The 20,962-nt window shown below is 52.8% G+C and overlaps 1 protein-coding gene across 2 annotated transcripts in view; it reads right to left on the reverse strand.

Moving 5' to 3' along the window:
- Positions 1-2,890: 2,890 nt before the first annotated feature.
- KIRREL3 (kirre like nephrin family adhesion molecule 3) overlaps positions 2,891-20,962 on the reverse strand; it is a 727,383-nt gene continuing 709,311 nt past the window's right edge. For both annotated transcript variants that reach the window (XM_037882238.2, XM_037882237.2), the window contains 2 exons: positions 9,514-9,600; positions 2,891-4,795 (listed from right to left, as the gene is read on the reverse strand). In XM_037882238.2, coding sequence (XP_037738166.1) covers positions 4,352-4,795; positions 9,514-9,600 — 531 coding nt within the window. In that variant the 3' untranslated portion in view covers positions 2,891-4,351. The remainder of the gene's footprint in view (positions 4,796-9,513; positions 9,601-20,962) is intronic.

Genomic DNA, 20,962 nt, shown 5'->3' on the forward strand with positions numbered 1-20,962 from the left:
CTCTAGACATGGCCCGTTCTCACCTGCCTTTGCCTCCTGTCACCTGGGATGTGGCCGAGTTCCAGCTGTGGAACCCAGAAAGACTTCTTTAGAACATAGCCCAGGGGAGGTCGTGGAAGTTCCTTCCCTGGAGGTTGTCAAAAGGAGGCTAGATAGCCGTCTGCCTTGGGTGGGTTAGACACAGCAAATCCTGCATCTTGGCAGGGGGTTAGATTAGATGACTCTTGTGGTCCCTAACCCTAATGATGCACTGTCTGTGAATTCTTCTCTCGGTGGGCTGGCTAACTCTAGAGCTTGACGCCAAGCTGAGCAGGTGGCTGGGGCGACGCTGCGGTGTGGGATGGTGGAAGGGAGACTCGGAAAAGTGGAGGCCATCTCAGTACTCTTAGAAAGGGCCAGGGGTGTAAGGTCCCTGCCTCTGCATGTGAGAAGAAAGTGAGTTTCCCCAGTGTTCCCAGAGCTTGTCTGCTGGCTGGCTGGAGAGATGCTGAGAGCCTGGTGACAAAACTAAGGCTACCAGAAGGGTCTGTCGCGGTGACTGAGTGCTTTTCTGGTCTGGCAGGGGTGTGGAGACACTAGGTCCTCTCCAGCTGCCTTGCCCCAGTGCTGTCCAGGCTTGGTTTGTGGCCTACGGGTTAGGTCTGGGACGGAACTGTGCATACTTGGGGATAATACTGACTCACCTCCTTAGGGGCCTGGTACAGCTGAACTCACTAGTAGCTGTTTGTAAAGCTGCAAACACACCAGGGCCGTGTGAAGTGTTTCAAACTCCACAGTCGATTGGGCCAGTGGTTCCTGGACGCTCTAGCCCAGAGTGTGGTCTACTAGCCAATCGCCGCGGGCCCTTCTCCACTGCAGGTGGGAGCTACCCTTCCCAGCTCGAGGAGGCGCACCCGCACGAGCTGTGGTCGAGCGAGCATGCTAGATGCAGAGCGCAGCCGCGGCAGCAGGTGGGGTTAGCCGCGCCCATCCAAGGTGCTACGGACTTTCAGTGCACTAGCTTGATCACAGCTAGCATGGGTATTTCCACCTCCCGCTCGACGTGTAAATGGCCTCTGTTTGGCAGGCCTCCCCCCTCAGCTACAGGGGAAAGTGTGTGTGTGTGTGTGTGTGTGTGTGTGGGGAGGGGTAACCCCTTCTAATAGGGTGTAGTAGCTGGATATATGGGATGACGTCTCCACAAACCACCAGGAAATGCTCCACAGGTCGCAGTTTAGGAACCATTACTCTATTCCCTCTGCTTCTCAGGCCTGTATTTTCCCATTAATCCTTTAAATCTTCATCTGTTGCATGCCTCAACCCTCACAGCTGTGACTGGGACAGGAGCGAGGCCTGAGCAGAGACTGTCCCAAAGACGTTTACACTTAGTACAAGAAACTGGAGGTGGCCAGACGACTCCTTCAGCCCCACGCTGCCGACCTGGCTCAGCTCTGGGCCGGGGAGCTGGAGGCAATGGATTCCGTCCCATCGCCCGGTCGCCAGCCACCCAAAAGTCACACGTGTCGTGTCTTATAGCAGGGGGCAGCTGTGTGGTGGGGTGTGGTGATCCCTAGCTATTGAGAGCTGGTGTCTATTCCAGAACCCTGGGAATGCTACCTGGTTTTTTTATGCCTGAGAGTATTTGCACATAAAGCCAAATTCTCTCCTCGACACTTGAGTAAATCAGGACTAACTCCTCTGAAGCCAAGGGAGTTATTTTGGAGTTACACGGTGGGAACGGAGAGCAGAATCTGGCCCTTTTTACAATTAAAGGGAAACTCTCCTGGGATGGTTTAATCCCAAATATAAATTTCCTTGTTTTTTACAAATCCTTTAACACCCCCTAGGGTCAACTGAACTGTTCTTATGACTTGTATTTATTTATTTCCCAATTCCAGCTAACACAGGCTTGGGAGGGTTTGGTTTTTAATGGTGGTTTAGATTTAAAGAGTGGCATTTGCAACCCAGCAATGAGAGGCAGAAAGGACCGAGGTAAATTTTTTTTAAAGATGCCTAAGTGACTTAGGTGCTTAAATGGCATTTACAGAAGTAACTTAGGCACTTAGGGGCAGATTTGTGAAGGCAGTAAAGTGCCTAAAGACACAGATAGGCGACTGGATGCTTTTGCAAATCTTACTAGGCACTTAAGTCCCATTGACTTTCAATAACATTTAGGTTCTAAAGTGACTTAGGGGCTTTTGAAAAATTTACCCTTAGTCTGTTCAGTTTGACTTGAGTGATGAAGTACAGGAACCAAAAGCAAACAAATGGTGAAAAGTAAAGTTGATTTTTTTTTCCCACAGGCTGCCTCAGTTTTAATAAACGGCAGCAAGGGAGGATTTTTCATCTAGAATTCATTTTTAATTTTGAATGCAAGATTTTAGGGGCAGGGCTGGTCTCCTTCCGTTTGGGCGGTGCCCTGTCCAATGGAGGCCCTAGATCCTACCATAATAAACATGGCTCAATAGGATAAATGGATCAAGTTCTGCCCTGTTGCTTCTCATGAGAAGCAGGGCAGCGCCCCTAGATGTGTCCGCTGTAGCAATAAACCTCTGACCCTTCTGAAATGTCCCATGGCATCTGACATGTTTAATGTGAGTCCAGAGCTAGGGTAGGCCTGAATCTCCCCCCCACCGGCTCCCAAATGCTGCCCAGGAGCCTCTGTGTTCATATAGTGCCTAGCACAATGGGGCCAAAGCCCTGTAATATGAAAGTTAAATGAGAACAATGGGCCAGGCCAGATCCCCACAGCTAAATCAACCTCACACTCTGGCCTATTGGCATGAGATTGTCAAACTGATTCCCATCTTTGCCAAGGGAATGACTGTATCAAATCTGACCCAGCCGGGATCAGCAAGGCCTGCCCTAAGGAGCCTCCATTTTGAAAGCACAGAAGCAGAGTGAAATTGGGTGTACGTGCCCTCCCGGAATGGACATGTTTATTTCATAGCTTCCAAATAACCTGAAAGGGACCAGAAGCAGAGGAGCTTGTTACATCTCTTGTATTAATCTTCCAGTTGTGCTACTGGGATAACACACAAGCGACAGTAAGAGATTGCTCTCTGCTGGCATGCCCCCCCGCTTTGGGAGGGTCCGCTCTGTGACTGTCATACCTAACTCAGATACAGACAGTCCTCCGTTGTGCTGTGTCCAACAACAGTTCCTGGCTCGTGGCAGAGTCCCCTGGTGCATGAGATCCGCTGTGGAGCAGTGGGGCGGGCCCCCGCGCACTGTGTCAGTCCCAAGACACACTGTAATATGATGGACACTGAACACCAAACGAAATAAGAAAACCCGATTTAGCAGCGTCAGTGCGCCTATGTTACACCACCGCCCGTTACGCTTCTGATGCGCTGTCTTAAATGAAGCCACACCCTCTCGGGGTCAGAAAACACGGCTCCGAGCCATGGGATCGCGAGTGGCGGGACGGGCGTGTCGGTGGGTCTGAGATGCAAGCTCCCTGGAGCGTCCCACTGCCGCAATACAGCGGGAGTCGGAGGAAGGGCGCTGGGAGAAGGCCTCTGAGCCGACTCCCTCATCGGCTTCCAGAGGGAAAGCAGCCCCCGTGGGAGGGCTTGCAGAGGAGAGGAAAGGCGAGGTGTTGGGGAGGGGAAACCAATGGGGTGTAGCAGGTGTGGCCCTGTCAGCGAGTGTGGGGAGGCCACCGTGCTGCTAGCCCCTGGGCCAGTGGGAAGCTTCCCCTGTGGCCTGACAGGTGAGGAGAGTTCTTGTTAAGTGAAGTAAGTGCTGAAAGGCCGGAAGGCTCACGTGAGGAGGGGCCATGGGCACAGGGTGGTTCTCGGCCCAAACGAAAAACTCTAGAGGGGCGTACTGAGTGCCACAGGGCTCCCGGCACTCTTCGGGGCATGCGTGGCAGGCGTCTCTCTCCCCAAAGGGGGCACCGAGGAAAACGCCCTGGAAGAGGCTTCCGGTTCCGGGGGGTGGGGACGCTGGGTGGCAAGGCGCGCCCCTTCCCCTCCCCACAGCCCCAGCCTCCAGGTCCAACCTTCCTTGTGGTTTGTGCTTGAATCGGTTTGGTCTCGGCTGCCGTAGTCTCCCCACCCCGCAATGGTCCCGTGTTTGACATTGCCCCACGGGGCTAGGAAGGAGACTGCAAGTCTTCGGGGGGAGGGGGGAGAACAGAGCTGCCCAAGACACCCCTCCCTCCCCCAGGCACCCCACAGGAGCCATGGGGTGTCATTTTACTGTGGACAAAAGTGCTTTGGAAAATAAACTCACTAGAACCAGAATAAAGCTTGGGCCAAAATCACTTCTGCAGCTCCCAGCTGCTGGGGGCTCCCCAGCATCCAATGCCTCGGCTCCCGGCCATCCACCCCCGCCCAGCCCCCACTGTCGGCCACGTCCCAGCCGCTCACACGTGCGTCTGCATTCTCCTCTGCAGGGGCCGGCTGGGGTCTGAGTTCTGGGACGAGGACTGCGAGTGGTGGGAGGAGGAGGCCGAGGCCTTGCTGGCCTTGTCGAACTGGACGTAGCCGTCCTGCTTGCCGCTGCTGCTGACGCTGCTGTCGCACTGCGTGTCGAGGAAGGAGCTGCTGTCGCTCATGGAGCCCCGCTGGAACTCCCGCTCGCACAGCTCGATGGAGCTGCTGCCCATGCCCAGCACGAAGCGCTGGCTGTAGTCGTAGAGCCGGTTCTGCCCGCTCAGGGTGGTGTAGATGTTGGTGAAGGACATGCCCGTGGGCACCCGCTGCTTGTTGGCGGGCCTCAGGTCGGGCTGGCAGCCCGAGAGAGAGATGGTGGGGGTGGAGTGGTGGTCCTTGAAGGTGTTCACGCTGTAGTAGCCATTGGTGGGGTCCTTAAGGGAGAGACAAGTTACCGTGACACAGCAGCCCTTTGGGGGGTCTGTCAGCAATGCGTGTCAGGCCTGACATGCTCGCTACACCTAACACCGAAATATAAACCCAGAAGGTGGCATTCAATGTAGCACTGGGAAACTAATAACTCACTGCTCATTAGTATTCTTGTGTGCTGTGTGTACAGAGGTATGGATATGTGCTAGAATTATGTCCTTAAAATGTGTTTGGCAAACAAGGCATAAGCCGAGTCTGCCCTAGACAAAGGAGTGGATATTTGCTTCTCTGACCAGGTTGGTTGTTGGGCAGTGACAACGAAGGTACATTTACATAAAAGGTAAACAAAGCCACCAACCCAGTGAGTGGGGCAGATACCCTCTTACCTATAAAGACAGGGGGTCTGCGCCTCAAGTGATAAGCAACTGACGCAGCTGATTGAATGCAATATTACTGTGCCATACAAGTGTATCGAGTAAGGTCTTTTATGAAAACCTGTAATGCAATAGTGATTCAGATCAGTGGCTGTCAACCTTTCCAGGCTTCTGTACCCCTTTCAGGAGTCTGATTTGTCTTGTGTACCCCAAGTTTCACCTCACTTAAAAATTACTTGCTTAAAACTCAGACATAAAAATACAAACTTGTCACAGCACACTACTGAAAAATTGCTGACTTTCTCATTTTTACCATATAATTCAGCTGGAATATAAATATTGTAGTGACATTTCAGTGTATAGTATATAGAGCAGTATAAACACATCATTGTATGACATTCTAGTTTGTACTGACTTTGCTAGTGCTTTTCATGTAGCCTGTTGTAAAACTAGGCAAATATCTAGATGAGTTGTTGTACCCCCCTGGAAGATCTCTACATAACCCTGGTTGAGACCCACTGATTCAGATCATTGTGAATTGTCCATATTAACACAGTGTGAGGAATTATGGATGATCACTGCTATTCTTTAAAGTCTGTGACCAAACACAAGGAGAAGCAGGTTTTCTCCAGGCAGGAGGGAAGGCAGCTATCTACCTGTCTGCAATGAAATTAAGCAGTGTGGAATCAAAACAATGGAAGCCCCATTTACATAGGAATCAACGGGGGGATGGGAAGTCAACAGGAAGGGAAGAACAGCGGAGTCAATGAACTTTAGGAAGACAGCCTGGTGTCTATAGCCCTGCAGGAGAGATGCTTGGTCTGGGTTTATTTTTCAAAGGTTACTGGACTATAAAGAGAAAGGGGAGCGGATCCCATAGCTGTCCATCACATGGGGGATTAAAGGGACTGGAGCTCTTGAAATCTCAGAATGTTGGGTCCTTCAGCCAGGAAGGTTGATATCTCTGGGAAATGAATATAGGTGAGAGGCTGCTCAGGCATAGATTGTCACTTGCTAAAATGAAGTTTTAGAAGTGTATTTTTACTTTTGTTTGTGTGTAAGCCTTTCTATCTTTACTCTTTCTACTTGACAGCACTTACGCTGATGGCTTCTTGTTCATTTTACTTTTACTATATAGCAATTCAGGGCTGTGATTGAAATAAGAGTGTCTGTCAACCCCCTGGGAACTTAATGAGCTGTCGTGTAGTCTCTTTACAGGAGCAATGAACTTAATAAGGTTCTGTGAGTGCTATAGTCAGGTGGCCTGGACGCTGCAGGGCAGATGGTTTGGGGGAAATTTGGAACCAAGTGAGTGTTAGGCTGCAAAAAGTAACTGGCTGGTGGAAGCCAGGGTGTGACCTCCATGCTTGTAGGCTGGCTGTTGGTGTCAGCGCTGTGCATAACATTGAAGGCACCCAGAATTGTAGGGCAGGCGTGATACAATCCCTTACTGGTCTCGGTTGACTAGTGTCCAAGTTACACACTGGGAACGGAGAACTGGGGAACCTCATGATCCCCGCTGTCCTGGGCCCCTTCCATCCAATGACCTTTTGGCTTGAGATTTCCTCTGGAATCAAGTATCCGCTCCATTTCCTCCCCTGCGTATTTCGGTACCTAACTCCTATTGAAACCAAAGGGAGTGAGGCACCTAAATACCTTTGAGGATCTGGCCCTACCTTACTTGATTTATACTGTTTCAAAATGAAGCGTTTCTAGGGCTGCGTCTGATAGGTTTATGGAAAGACCAATCACAGAGGACACGGGCTGTGAGCTGGAATCTTGTGACCAGTCAATGCTCTTGGTGCTTTGGGGGAACATGGCAAAGGTCCTGTGTGCACTACACCATGGCCCCAGGTCAGGGACAACTGTTCTGTACCTGGGCCCCCAGGCAGGTTCTGACTTGTGGGCCTTTGGCAGGCTCATCCTGCTGCTCTAGGACCTGCAGTCTGTTTTGACGGTGCCACCATTCCACTGAGACCTGCCAAACTCACGGCACACCAGCCAGGGAACGGCTGGCAGACACTGCTGACCTGGATCAGCTGTAGCTGGGGAACTGGAGGCAGTGGGGTTCCGTGTCCCATTCCCTGTTCCTTGAGCCATCCAGAAGACCCAAAGGAATCCAGTGCTTGTGAGGATGGGGGTGGGAGGGAGCGTTTGGTAGCTCTGCTGCTCGTATCCTTCAGATGACTGTTCCCTGCAAGAAGCTGCAGCTGGCCTGGCCCCAAGCTCATGCAGGTGCAGGTTCTGCTCCCGCTGCCTTGTGATGCAAGGGTCTCTGCTGAAAGTCCCCACTGGCTTTTGCTGCTGCCTCTGTCCTTATGGAGCCGTGTTCCCCTTCAGCAGCCAGATAAAGAGAGGGCTCAGGGAACCAACAAGGGCTGAGACAGCTGCGTGCTGGAGAGATGAAGACTACTTCTCTGTTGCTATGGAAACAGCTCGGCTAAATATGATACCTTACTTAGTTATTTCCCCACTCCCAGAAGACAAGGGCAATGATCCCCTTCCCTGGGGGGTGCCGTCACGCCAAGAGGGTGGCATGTGGGTATCAGGCCAAGGGCCTGGGAGTTGAAAGGCCCAAGCTGGTTTTCAGAGGTGCTGCGCCCCTGTGGCTCTCACGTGCTGCACCAGGCTGTGGGAGCCTCTTCGTGTCTCGGAGGGACCAGTGCATTGTGACCAGCATGGGACAGGGAGGCTGGGGAAGGGGCGACCAGGGGACATGTTACCCATTCTCGCCCTCAAATAAACAGTGGGACCAGCATGTGGGAGAGCTTCTCACCCACTTTGCAGACCCCAGGCCCATTCCTGGGTTACAATGAGTTTTGGGGACATTGGAATACCCCTGCCCTCCCCTCACCCATCCCCGCACCTCCAAAGGTCAGTGCAAATAGTGTTTCTAACTAAACTGCCTCTGGCTGCTCCCCTCCCACTGGGCCTCTCTCTCCTTTGCCCTGAGGCTGCATTAGACTGTTCGGCCAGAGGGGCCTGAACACCCACTTTAAGTCCGCTTCATGCTGCCAGAGCGGTGCAAAGGGATCTTAGTATAAATGAGACTCAGGCCCTAATTCTCCAGCCTCAACTCCCATGCCTCCTGGCTTGGGTCTCTGACTGTATTTACACCCCCTGCGCTGAAGACCTGGGGGACAAGAGGAGGGAGAAGTTTCTTGGAGGCCATGCCATGATCAGGTGTGAATCAAGGAGGGGAACGGGACTAACCCATCTTCCCAGCCCGGGGGGAGTGAGTGAGTGAGTGTGTGTGTGTGTGGGGGGGGGGGGGTTGGCTGCAGCCTGACGCTGCTGCAGAAGAGAGTCATGGCCTCTGCTTTGGAAGGCCGAGTTGGCGGGCAGGTGTGCGAAGGCAAAAGCTCTTCCACAGCCGGCCTTGCAAAGAGAACGGCTGGGGCACCTCCCGCAGAACACCCGCTGGGAGGCTGGGGTTTGTCCACGCTGACGGGCAGCAGCCTGGCGTGGCTGCATGTGGAGGGGAAGGTGGCAGTACACATGACTGATGTCACCCCGGGGTGTGTGTAAGCCGCCTCCCTGAGCGCCGTCAGTTGCACCAACCTAAGCGCCGGTGTGGACAGCACTGGGTCAGCAGGAGAGCTGCTTCTGCCACGGTAGCTACTGCCCTGGGTGGAGGCGGTCTCCTTGTGCCGACAGGAGAACGCTCTCCCGCCGTCGGTACAGAGCGTCTTCGCCAGCCATGCTACAGCAGGGTCGCTTCTAGTGTAGCCTACCCCTGTAGCGCGTCTGGTGGAGGTGGCTGCCTCCAGACGATGGGGCCAGGTTCGCAAGTGATCCGCACTCCCAGCTGGGGCCCGATTTCCAAAGCAGCGCTCCTCCCAGTGCGCCAAGCTCTTTGGACAATCTGGCGGTGCGTGCCTGGGAGGTGTGCAGCGCACAACCCTCTGTGCATGCGGTGAGTGCTGAGAGGCTTGTGCGACGTGTGGGTGAGTCCAGAGGAACGAGCGGATGCTATCACACCTGCCTATTGTGTCTCGTATTGCAGCTGCTCCCTGGGAGCTGGGCTCTGAAATGTCGCTTCTCGTGGCTGCTGCCTGAGGCAGTAGGGCCCAGTGGGCAGGGTACTGGGTTGGCAGTCAGCAAACATCCGTTCTATTTCTGGCTGTGCCTGGGAGCTTGGAGAAGTGCCTGCCTGTCCTTGTTTCCCTTCTGTCTTGTCTGTTCACACTGTAAGCTCTTCGGGTCAGGGACTGCCTCCGCCTAGGTGTTTGTGCGGCACCTAGCACACGGGGGCCCTGATATCAGTTGGCATGTCTAGGGGCTACTGCAAGTCACGCATGGTACTAAGGGGTTTAGGTGCCTGAGGCTGGAGCCAGGCCGCTGCTCACCTTCAGGTTCTGGAACTCCTTCTCCTCCTCCTTGAGCACCTCCAGCTGCTTGAGGACAGAATCCTGCTGGAACTCACCTCTGTCCATCTGCAAAACAAGACCAAGTCCCAGTGAGTTTGAGGGTGGGGCCTCAGTGGATCTAGCCCTGTCAGTGCAGTGCCCAGAGGGCTGAATTACACCACAAACCTTCCCAGCTCTCAGCACATGCTCCCTCACCTGCAGGTGGAGCAATATCACCTGCACCCTGGGCTGTTCCCTCTCTCACCCCCCAGGAAGTCCTTAATCACCCCACTTCAGGTAGGGAGCTTCCCCAAATGTCCACCAACCTCCTAGACGAGGCAGCACTGGCTGCAAGAGATAAGAGCATACTCACCTGCGTGACACTCCCTCCTGTGCTACCAGCAGGGGAGATTTTGCTGCTCATCCCATCCAGGGTCTGCTCCCCTTGGGGGAAGGGCGCAAGTATCTGCTGTGCCACCACCCAGCCTTTCCTCCCGCTCTTTGGGCAAGGTCTTAGAGTGACCAGATGTCCCAATTTTATAGGGACAGTCCCGATTTTTGGGTCTTTTTCTCATATAGGCTTCTATTACCCCCCACCCCCGTCCTGATTTTTTCCATTTGCTGTCTGGTCACCCTACCAGGTCTCCAAGCAGGCTGCTGGCAGAACCAGGACTAGGACCCAGATCCTCACAGTTCCAATGCAACGCTCTAGCCAGGAGGCCCCACTGGCTTCCGCACGTGTGTGCGAGAGAGGGAGGGAGGGAGGTGTCACCCCCAGTTTGCAAGCCGGGAGCTGAGGCACAGGCTAGATGACGGGACTTGCACAGCACCACACAGTGTCTGAACCAGGAACTGAATCGAGGTGGCTTGAGCCAATCCAGCCTCTCTCCACTCGCAGATCCCCTGCTACCCGCTCTGGGCTGCAGTGACACAGGAGTGGCTGAGTGTGTCCACCTGGCAGTGCCAAATGCAGCGGGATCTGGTAGCTGAGCTGGGAGAGCAGTTCCAGTTGCTGAGTGAGCGGGTGGGACGCTTCTACCCTGTTCAGGTCTCTAGCAAGACCATCTCAAACCCAGAAGCAGGTATAATTCCAGCCAGAGGGGGCAGGTGCACATTTGTGCACACGCAAGTGTGTGCTGATTCCTACTGACACCAACAAGAGCGCCGTTCCCAGGACCATAACTGTGGTTCATTATCCATCTTGAATGACTCATGAGTAAGGATCCGATTCGGTCATGGATTCTGTGACTTTAATGGGCCTCCGTGACTTCTTTGGCTTCAGCCCGAGGCAGCGGCAGGGCTGGAGCAGGAGTCAGCCCCTGCTCAGGAGCAGCTCCTGGGGTCGGGTCAGCCCCCGGGGCCGCCGGAGCAGTGGCCATGGGGGCTGGTGGCCAGCCCCCGCTGCAGGAGCCATGGTGGAGCTGGAGCAGTGGCCAGCAGTCAGTCCCTGTCAGGGCTCCAACTGTTAGCCCCATCCCCAGGGTATTTTTAGTAAAAGTCAAGGACAGGTCACGGGCTTCCGTGGATTTTTGTTTATTGCCCTCTTTCCCCCCCCCCCCCCCCCCCCAGTTGTTTCTGTGCTCTTGAGAAAGGCCATGGAGGAGGCCTCTAAATGGCACAGGCAGGGCAGGAGATTTCTAATGGCCCGACATGGCTCCTTGCATGGCTTAGTCCAAAACAATGATGGTCAGGGATTGCAGGTGGCTGGCGGCACTGTCCCAATCTGACCCAGCAATGCAGCCCCAAGACTGGGTGGTCTTTGGTTGAGTAGCTAAGGGGACCCTGCCCAGACTGATGGGCCTGGAATTTGATCTGCTCCTGTCGACCCCATCACTCAGCTCAAGATCTAACTTCAAAACATAGGCTTCAACACAAGTCTTTTAAAAGGAGAGAGAACTCTGGGTGCCCCGGTGCTAACAAAGCAGCATATACAACCTGGCAGTCAAAACAGACCCTACAAAAACAAACCGCTGTGTGCAGCCCTGACGAAGGCCCAGAGAGGGGAATTGATGTCCCCAAGGTCACCCAGCAGGTCAGTGGCTGAGCTGGGGACTCAAACCCAGCTCCTCTGGGCGTAAGTCAGCGCCCCTGCAAGCAGGCCATGCTGCTTCCCCTGAGTGACAGGGAAATGGCTCTTTGCTTCCCACTCTTTTCCCACCCAGGGGCTAAGGGTTAAACTAATGACAGTGGCCTGTGGCTGGCTTTGCTTTTGCAAAGATTGGAAGGCAGCGTACCTCCTCGCTAATCTGAATTTGGCTGCCAACAGCGTTTCAAAATCCCAGGTCGGTTTTGGTCTTTTCTTAGTGCTGTAATTAACTCCAAAGCCTGTGATTTTTCTGACTCCAGCTCCTCTCGAAGGTTGGAATCCCGGAGGTTTTACTGAGCCCGTCTTTGACAGCTTACGCCTGACTTTCCAAAGTACCACGGGGGGAAGGTCGATGGGACAGATTTTTTTTTTTAAAAAAAAAACATCCCCCTTGCTTGCTCCAAGATCTCCTGACCCTCCCCGCCCCCTCCCAAGACAGGTACCCCTGTCTGAGAGAGACATGAGGAATCTGAGTCTCTTCTCCCAGCCTCACTTGGTTTTCTTTGAAGACTGGCTGGGGCAAGGTACGCATTAATTAGAATATGGCTCTAATTACCCTTCCCTCAGAAAGGTGGGTCTGAATAATTATCCGCCACTTTCCAGGCTGCCTTTTATCTTCGGAGAAATTGATTTAGTCTCTACAGTCTTCACGTTTTCTCTTTGCGGCTGTAGCCCAGACCTTCTGTTGGACTTACTGCCACTCAATGCCTAATCTAATCACAATTGGAAATCTACACTAAAGTGCTGATTATTACCTGACTTCTTCTGCTGCTTTTGCTGGTAAGTGGTAGTGGAAATTTACCCTGCAGCACTTTCTGCTGATCTCTGAAAAGCCTTTGATATGGCCATTTAATGCAATAAATTAAGGTAGTTGAGTTTTGCTGGAAAAAAGCCTGTAACCTCCATTGATTTACCAGGGTAAATACATGTGTCACAAAGGATTAAATTTAGGGCAGATAAAATACCAAAAGGAGGAGTGCTCACTCTATGGGCTGCATAGCGGGTTTAGTGCCATCTTAAATTCTTATGTTAAATTGAAGGGATGCTGTTAGGACGGTTAGATTCCACATTCAGAGCCTGTTTGTGTGTACAGCTTTATAAACCTGCTCGAAATGTTTCATGTTTTTCTGCCACTTCAGAAAGTGCAGGGTTTAGTTTTCTTTCATTTGTGAGGCTTAGCCATTCTCCTGCAGTGTTTGTAACCAAAGACTGCTAGTGTAGGAGAGACACGCAAGTGCAACTGACGATGCGATGAAACTTCCTAGTCAAGCTACGCTGGCCTACCTGCAAACAAACCGCATAGGTGCTGAATTGTAAACCAGATTGAAAACAACAAGAAACTTTTCCATATTAAGAAGCGGAGGCACCATTCATAACACACGTTTGGGGGTTCTTTTAAATAAATGGCAGTAGTTCTCAAACTGGTTTCTGGACTGTTGCAATGCACTTTGTGTATGATTTTACCCTGGAGTGGCTGCTCAAAGAGAGGGTAAGGGACCTTCTAGTGCTACCAGTTATGGGAGCGTTTCTTCAGCTCATGTGGTAGGGGAACAGAAGGACCAGTGAGCTGCTCTTATGCGTGTGTAAGTAATGTAATAACGGCGCTGCCCGCATGCCTGCAGTGTATTGACTCTTCACCCTCCATGGAGCCCTTTCATTCTGAGACTCAGTGGCTGCGAGAGGAACAGGGGTGTTGTCTGATGATCTCTCCCCTGTGAAGTGGCTGGCAAAATGAACAGGCTGGAGACCTCCTGATATAGAAGAGCTACCTTGAACAGAGGACTGGGTGGGACCTCTGGGTCAATGAGTCCCGTCCCCTGCTATCACAGGCAGCCCGATCATGGGATCCCGTTCAGATACTCATCAAGCGCCATCTTAAAACTAGTAGGGTGTTTGACCCTCACTGCCCCCATTGGGAGGCTGTTCTAGAACCGAAGTCCTCTGATGGTTAGTGACTGTCTAATTTCCAGCTTGCATTGGCGTTTGCTTGCACGTGATGGTGTTAAGGTGCCATGTGGAATGGGGACTCCAGGATCTTGCCCAGTGGCTTCAAGGCAGCTGTGGATGGTGCTGGGCAGGAATTCATGCTGCCCTGCTCAGCCTGGCCTGGAGGAGCTTGGTGGCACAGGCATCCGCACAGGGCAAGGAGGAAGGCGATGGGTGTTGCATTCCTACGTGAGTACCTCCTGCAGGCCGACTGGAGAGGGAGTGCGGCCATCGGACTTGGCTCTCCCGAGCTGTAGCACTGTTCTGAGCCAGGCAGGGGGTGTCCCAGGGTTGCGAATATAAAGAATACGGTCACTTGGCTGCAGAGTGATGCCGGGGCGGGAATCAGCATTATTTCCCGCAGACCCCTACGCACAGCCGGCTCGGCCCCAGGTGCAGACTGTGGTCTGCAATGTGCAGGAGCTAGACTAGATGATCATGATGGTCCCTTCTGGCCTTAACTTCTAGGAGACTCTTGGCTTCACTGGTGTGAAACCTGCTTACGCCAATGCTTAGGCTGAGGCAGGGTTTTGTCTGCCCCCTTGCTGCCGCCTGCAGACACACTGTGGAGGGAACCGTAGCTGAGCTGGCTGACCAGGGAAGGGAAAGTGATGAGACAAACTAATATTCATTGCACGCTCCTCAGAGAGGACTTAGAATCACAGAATATCAGGGTTGGAAGGGACCTCAGGAGGTATCTAGTCCAACCTCCTGCTCAAAGCAGGACCAATCCCCAATTTTTGCCCCAGATCCCAAATGGCCCCCTCAAGGATTGAACTCACAACCCTGGGTTTAGCAGGCCAATGCTCAAACCACTGAGCTATCCTCCCCCCAAGCAACAGACTGTGAAATCCCCAACCCCAGCCCAAATGATAACACTTGTCATTCCCTGCTGCTTTCCATCTGACCCGCTTCTGCTCCTGGATTCCCTGTTCTTCCCTGGGGGCTGCGCTGTGCCGTGGCGGGAGGGCGTGTGAGTTCCATTGACCCTCAGAGCTGTGCTGTGGGGAGCTCAAACTCCTTGTAGGGCTACCTGCGTTGGACGGGCCAAAGGGCAGGGGCCAGACGGAGTACCGTCCATTGGCCCTCCGGGGTGGGGGTTGAGCGCTAGGACAACTACCTATCCTGGTGAAACCGTGACCTTTATTGAAACACAACAAGGGAGCCATTCTAGCAAAGAGCACAGTTGTCTGGGAGGGTGGAGCCTTGTTCATATGCTGAGTGATGTCTGACCGTACGGGAAGGATTTAGAAACAGATTTATTACCTGTACTGAGGTAGCATCTCGGAGCCCACGTCACGGACTAGGACCCCACTGGGCAAGGCACTGTACAAACGGAGCAAAAAGACATGCCCTGCCCCGAAGTCGTGCTTTACTGGTTGGGTAAGCCATACCACCCTGGGAGGGAGTGGGTGAATATTATCACCCAGAGGGGTAAACTGAGGCACCGAGTTGAGTGACTTCCCAAGTTCACTGTGATTTCATGACAGGACTGGGGGTACACATAGGCATCCTAGTGCCCAGTTCCCCTCACTTCCTTCTTATGAAACAGTCCCCTTTACTCTTCTTCCAGGGGTTGATGTGGTCTTGGGGCCAGAGTCCTAACAGTGAGGCTTAAGTCAGCCGACGAAATGCTCAAAGTCCGATTCTGTGCCACGTCCACCACATTAATTACAGAGAGGTGGCTCTTCACGCTAGTCTGGTAATATTATCTGTTAGCTGCTGTGACTTCCTAGTGCTGCGAGGGGGCAGTGCATCCCCATTAGCTGAGAGCCGCTTGGGGGTGGGTGTGTGTGAGACCGAGTGAGAGCCCCATGACCGAGATGAGGGTTGGCACCATAAAGGAGCAGTTCATAAAGCAAATTCACATCAGCTAATTTATAATTCCTGAATTAAGCCAGTCATTAACATGACCTTTATTAACGTTTACACTGTGGCTCAGTTCAGTACAATCTCACTTCATCATTAGCAGGCGGGGGAAATTCATTTGCTTTCCTTTCTCTCTCTCTCTCTCATCCGACAGCAAATAGGTGGTTCTGTGATTCCTGCCGGGGCCCTGGTGCAAAGCGATGCCCTGCCCCTGCCCCGGACCAGAAGCACAGCCGGGCTAGCTCCCAACTGAGAAAATGAATGTTGTGTGCTGCTGAAAGGTGCTGAATTGACAGCCCTGGAGCAAGAAGTCCTCCGTTTAGCCACCGAGCAAACCTGGGGTGGGCAGTGAATGCATGGATGGAATGGGCCAAGGAGACAGAACTCAGGCCCCTAGATCCCTATCCCCTCCCTGGGCAGGGCTGGCAGGTTTTGGGGGCTGCAGGAAAGAAGCTTGCCAGGCTATGCTTTGATGGCAGGAATCAATGACGCCCGTCCCCCTCTTTTAACTGAACCGTTCCGATTTCTTTTCCGTCTGCTACCGCACAGACTGGAGAAGGACAGAGCCAGTGTGAACAGCCCCCAGATTGCTGCATGCATATCAAACACCATCCAGAGCGACGGTGTATAAATAGCATGTTAACGAGGAGGCGCTTAGTTTAAACAGGTGGGTACATGTATCAATACATGGAGTGGGGCTAGACGTTGACTTCATTCCTACGATTCATGGGAATTATTCATGCACTTATGGGGGGTGGGGTGAGGGATGGAGGTGTGGTGAAGGGGAATGAGAGAGATGGTCTGAGCACAGGCTTGGGAGCCAGGAACTCCTCAATTCCAGTTTTAGCTTTGGCACTGAGGACTGGCTGTTCAGATTTGGGATTTACCGTCTCTTCCTTGGTTTCCCCACCTGTAAAATGGCGATCGCACTCCTCACCTACCTACTTGGCCCAAAGATGCTGGAAGCATTAAGGCTTGTAAAGCACTTGGAGGAAGTGTGGTGTAGTGGTGAAAGCACAGGACTGGCGGTGAGTCACGTGTCCTCTCTGTGTCCCTGTCTGCCCATCTGTCAATGAGGGGCTAATATTTCCTATCTCAGGGGTGGGGGGGGGTGGTTAATGGGCTGATATTTGGAAAGCCCCTGGGATCCTCAGTTGAAAGGAGCTATCTGAGGGCAGCGTGGTATGTTAGTCTTATGAGGCTGGAAAGTGCTAGCTTACTTGACTTACTGCGTCGTCAAGGAGAGACGAGACATGGGGCCAAGGACAGAAATATCTGCATTAAGTGCTGGCAAAAACATTGATGTTACCATTTATATCGAAGAAATGTCATGAAAAGCATAGAAAGGAATAAAGCTGGAGCAGTGCCCATGGGCAGAGGCTTTCTACTGGCACATTAAGGCACCAACCTCATTCCTGGCATGACTCCACTGAGTCTGGTGGCGTTACCTCTTGGGGGCACTTGGGCAGAGAGGTTTTGTGCTGAACGCCAGGTGCGTCAAATGGAGAGGTGACCTAGGTAGTTCATCGTCCGCATCCATGAGCGGGTGGAACGCAGGCCTGGCTTATGCTCAAAGATAGCCCTGAGACATATTTGGTAGGGTTCTCTCCCCCTCCCTCCGAAAGAAATTATTTGACAAATTTCAGAGTAACAGCCGTATTCATGCATCCGATGAAGTGAGCTGTAGCTCACGAAAGCTTATGTTCAAATAGATTGGTTAGTCTCTAAGGTGCCACAAGTACTCCTTTCCTATTTGACAAATGTGGATTTTAATTATTTGCTCAGCTTTTTTAGAGATCCCACAGTCCTTTTCATTGTGAAGAGATGGGAATCAAGTGTACCAGGTTCTGCACCAACCACCCTGGATTGTGCAGGATGTTGGGGTAATAGGGGACAGGTCATGGGCATGTGGTTTCCTTGGGAATTATAGGAACCCCCAAGGCTGCTCTAGCTTACACTGGGGTTGAGAATGGCATAGATCAGGCCATAGAATTGGGTAGCCAGAACTGGTTCTCTGACAGGCCTCTGATCTCCTGCACCAAGTGGATCTCAGTGCAGGGCAGAATTTGGGCCAGAATATTATGGCCTCTCAATGCCTCTCTTTCTGCATTGGGAGACACGAGCCAAGCCAGTGGGAGTCCGCAGGGTCCATGCTGTGGTATTGAGGCCTATGCCTTTAAGGGCTGAGCTCCCAGACAGAGTGTCTGGGCAGAGTGCTGTGAAGCTCTTGTCATGCTCAGCTAGTTGAAAGCAGATACAGAATAAAGCAGATAATACTTAGCCATGCCTTGAGTGCGGGAGACTGGCCTAGAAGACCTCTCGAGGTCCCTTCCAGTCCTACACTTCTATGATACTCATCCTCAAGCATAGACTGGGGCAAGCCAGGATTTGCAGTGTTACTACCTCTATTTCCAGGCATGCATTGTTCCAATGGGCTGACTCAACCAAGGACAGCGCAGGCCGGGAAGACAGAGCCCCCTTCCAAACCCTAATGATGACCCCTGCGAGTCGAGGGTGGAGGCACAGCTCTGGCTGCAGCGCTAGCACTGGGAGGTGGGTAAAAACAGGGCTTCAGCTTGCAGGGCTGGCAGGAAATCACACTCAGGACGGACTCCTTTGTCTGTAGCTGTCTCACTCCTGCACCGACCATGTGCTGGGACCTGAGAGCTCATGATCTAAGCAAGCCCAGCCCAGCCGAGATAGGTCCACGGGACAGAAGGAGCTAGGATGTGCTTTTTAATAGCTAATATTTTATCCTTGGCGCTCTCCTTGGTGGCAGCGAGGGAAAGCTTTGACAGAGCAGCGCTGCGGGGCGCTAATGCCCCAGCTGGACTCGCAGCCCTCTGTTGCTCCCATGACCAGGAGAAGAGCTTTCTCTGCGAGCCGACGAGGGGGAGTTTTGCTCTGTTAGTTAAATACACACTTTCTGTGTGTTCCAGCTCTCTGCCAGTGTCTGGCCCTGGGTTCCTGGCCACCATATGGACTAAGACACCAATATGCTTTTGTCCTTTGGTCATGCTGTTGTCACGCAGATGGCTGGTGATAAAGCTACCCATAGACCTGTTAAAGCTGAGTGGCTGCCATGAACTTATTGCCTGGACTGCTGAATTCAAGGACATATCCGGATCTTGGGAACACTAAGACAGTCCCTAATTCTGCCTGGCAGCACTGTCTGCCAGCATCCATTGTCTGTCATTCTCGGGACTAGTTATGGCTGCGCAGGGAGCCATCCGGAGACCCATCCCACGGCCAAGGGAACAGTTGCAGTTTGAGGCGGCTGTTGATTTTCCCCTTCCAGCTTGGATGCCTCTGCTGTTGGTTGGCTCTGTTTTGCTAGAGAAATTTACAGCTCTTGGCTGAACCAAGCCTAGTCCTTCAGGCTGTCAGCTCAGAGAGGGAGGACTTAGCCAGGTGCATTGTGGGAGAGGTTTTGGACTGGCTGCTGCTGGAAGCAGAATACCCCATGAAATGGCTGGTGCTCCTCTGAGAGGGAGGCAGGCGTGTCATTGCCACTAAGGCAACCACTGAGAGGAGCCAGGGTAGGACCAAACGGAGCCTGGGCAGGAGTAGGAGGAGAAGGGGCCTTCCATTGGGTCCCTGTGCTGATGCCAGGTGGGCAGCACGGACACTGTTCCAGGGGTGGGGAGGGACAGGGTATGGGTGGCGACACCCTCCGGTTGAGTTAGCACCTGATGAGCACTCACCTAAGGAGCTGTACGACGGAAGCCATTTGCAGAGCACCATCATTCACAGGCTCCTCCTACCAAAGCCAGACACCAGGGTCCATGTTTTCCATTTGTTAACCGTTTACACACATTGCTCACAAACAACGTTAAAAGAACATTTTTAAGGCTGCAAAGCCAAGCGCTCAGAAGTTAGAAAATGCTAGAATTAAGGTGGCCTGGGTGACTTTCATTTGGCCCCCTTGCGCCTATGCACCATCATGATAGGACACGGCCTCACGCTATTTCCCACACTTCCCACTCTCACTCACAGGCTTCCACTCCCCCTCATTTCCCATGCCTGCTTCCAGTCCCAGTCTCTCCCCAGCCGAACTCTCTGGCTCCGCCTCCAGTCCCCTTCTTCCCATTCTCCCCAGTCCAGCTCTTGTCTCTCTGCATTCAAATCCGGCAGCTTTCTTGGCTCAGTTGGGGGGATCACTGAGTGCACAGGTTCCCCGCTCTCCGTTCTGGTGTCTGGACCCAGCCTGTAGCACCCCAGAGCTACAATTGTATGGAACATCCTGCTTAGCACCAAGATGGAGCATTCTCAGTGCAAAGGGAAACATCAGCGATTTTAACTCTGAAGCTCGAGCAAGTATCTATGGAGCATGTGCGAACTGCACTATTTCAAAGGCTTATAATTTGGGTGGATTTTCACAGTGATGGCAAAAGGCCCATCCCTGACACCAGGGCCACCCCCTTCTGCCAAATTTCCAGTCCCTGCTCTAAAGCATGAGGGCAATAGCACTGCCCAAAGGAAAGGTTGCCAGAATTTTTTTAACTTGGGCCAAACAACATATGGCTTGGGAAACGTCAGGCCAAATGGTAAAGTTTGGCAAAGTTTTCGCCACTGAAAATAGCATCTTATAATGGGAAGTGTCAGAAACTTTAATAAGCACTTGTGCTGGGGCTGTTCACTGCACACCCGCCCTGAAGGGGTTAAAGTTGCTCAGAAGGGGTCAATTAACTTTACAGGCTGCACCTGGGGGACAGCCAGTGCCTGATGAAGGTTAATTGATGATGAAGCCCAGCTGGGCAGGAAGCCAGGCAGATGAGAGCAGAAGGGGGGCTGCAGGGAGAGACTAGGCACAGAGAAGTGGGAAGCGAAAGCCCTGGGAACCTGTTTTTGATGGAAAAGGTTTACCCAGAGGAGTTTCAGGGAAGGAAGCCCCAGGAGAGATCAGTGAGGGTTGAGACAGTGTAGACTTTGGCTACTGATTATAGGGTCCCTGGGCTGGAACCCGGAGCGGGTGCAGGGCCCAGGTTCCCCTAGCAGCCGCTGGGAAGTGGCTCAGGACTGTTGAAGGCGACATCTGGACAGTTGGTCTGGCAAGATATTGATACTCTGGAAGGGGAAAACCATATAGTGACCTGCCTGGAGGGCTGAGTCACGAAGTCCTGGAGAGCGCGAGGGGCCACAAGGAGAGTGAGTGATGGAAGGGGGCACTAGAAGGCAGGAGAGCTGATCCCCGAACCTGGCCATGAGGGGGCCCAACAGTGGTGAGTGAGACCCCGTTACAGCCCTGTATGTAATAGAGGCACAGAGCATTCGCATCTCAGGAACTTTTCAAGGGAGGCAGAGCTCCCATTCTAGTGGGGCTGCCCCAGGATAAACTCTTGCTGAGTCAGCTAGAGTCCCTCTGGGGTCTTTGTCCGGAGGCAGCGCAGCCCCTGAGCCTTGAAAGCCACAGCCCTGCTTCCTGTCTATTAATCTGACATATCATGACTATTGTATCAGCTCACCTCGCATTACCTCTGTGGGGCAGGGCTGTGCCGTTATTCCCCC

This window comes from Chelonia mydas, chromosome 22 (genome assembly GCF_015237465.2).
Source record: "Chelonia mydas isolate rCheMyd1 chromosome 22, rCheMyd1.pri.v2, whole genome shotgun sequence".
Lineage (NCBI taxonomy): Eukaryota > Metazoa > Chordata > Testudines > Cheloniidae > Chelonia > Chelonia mydas.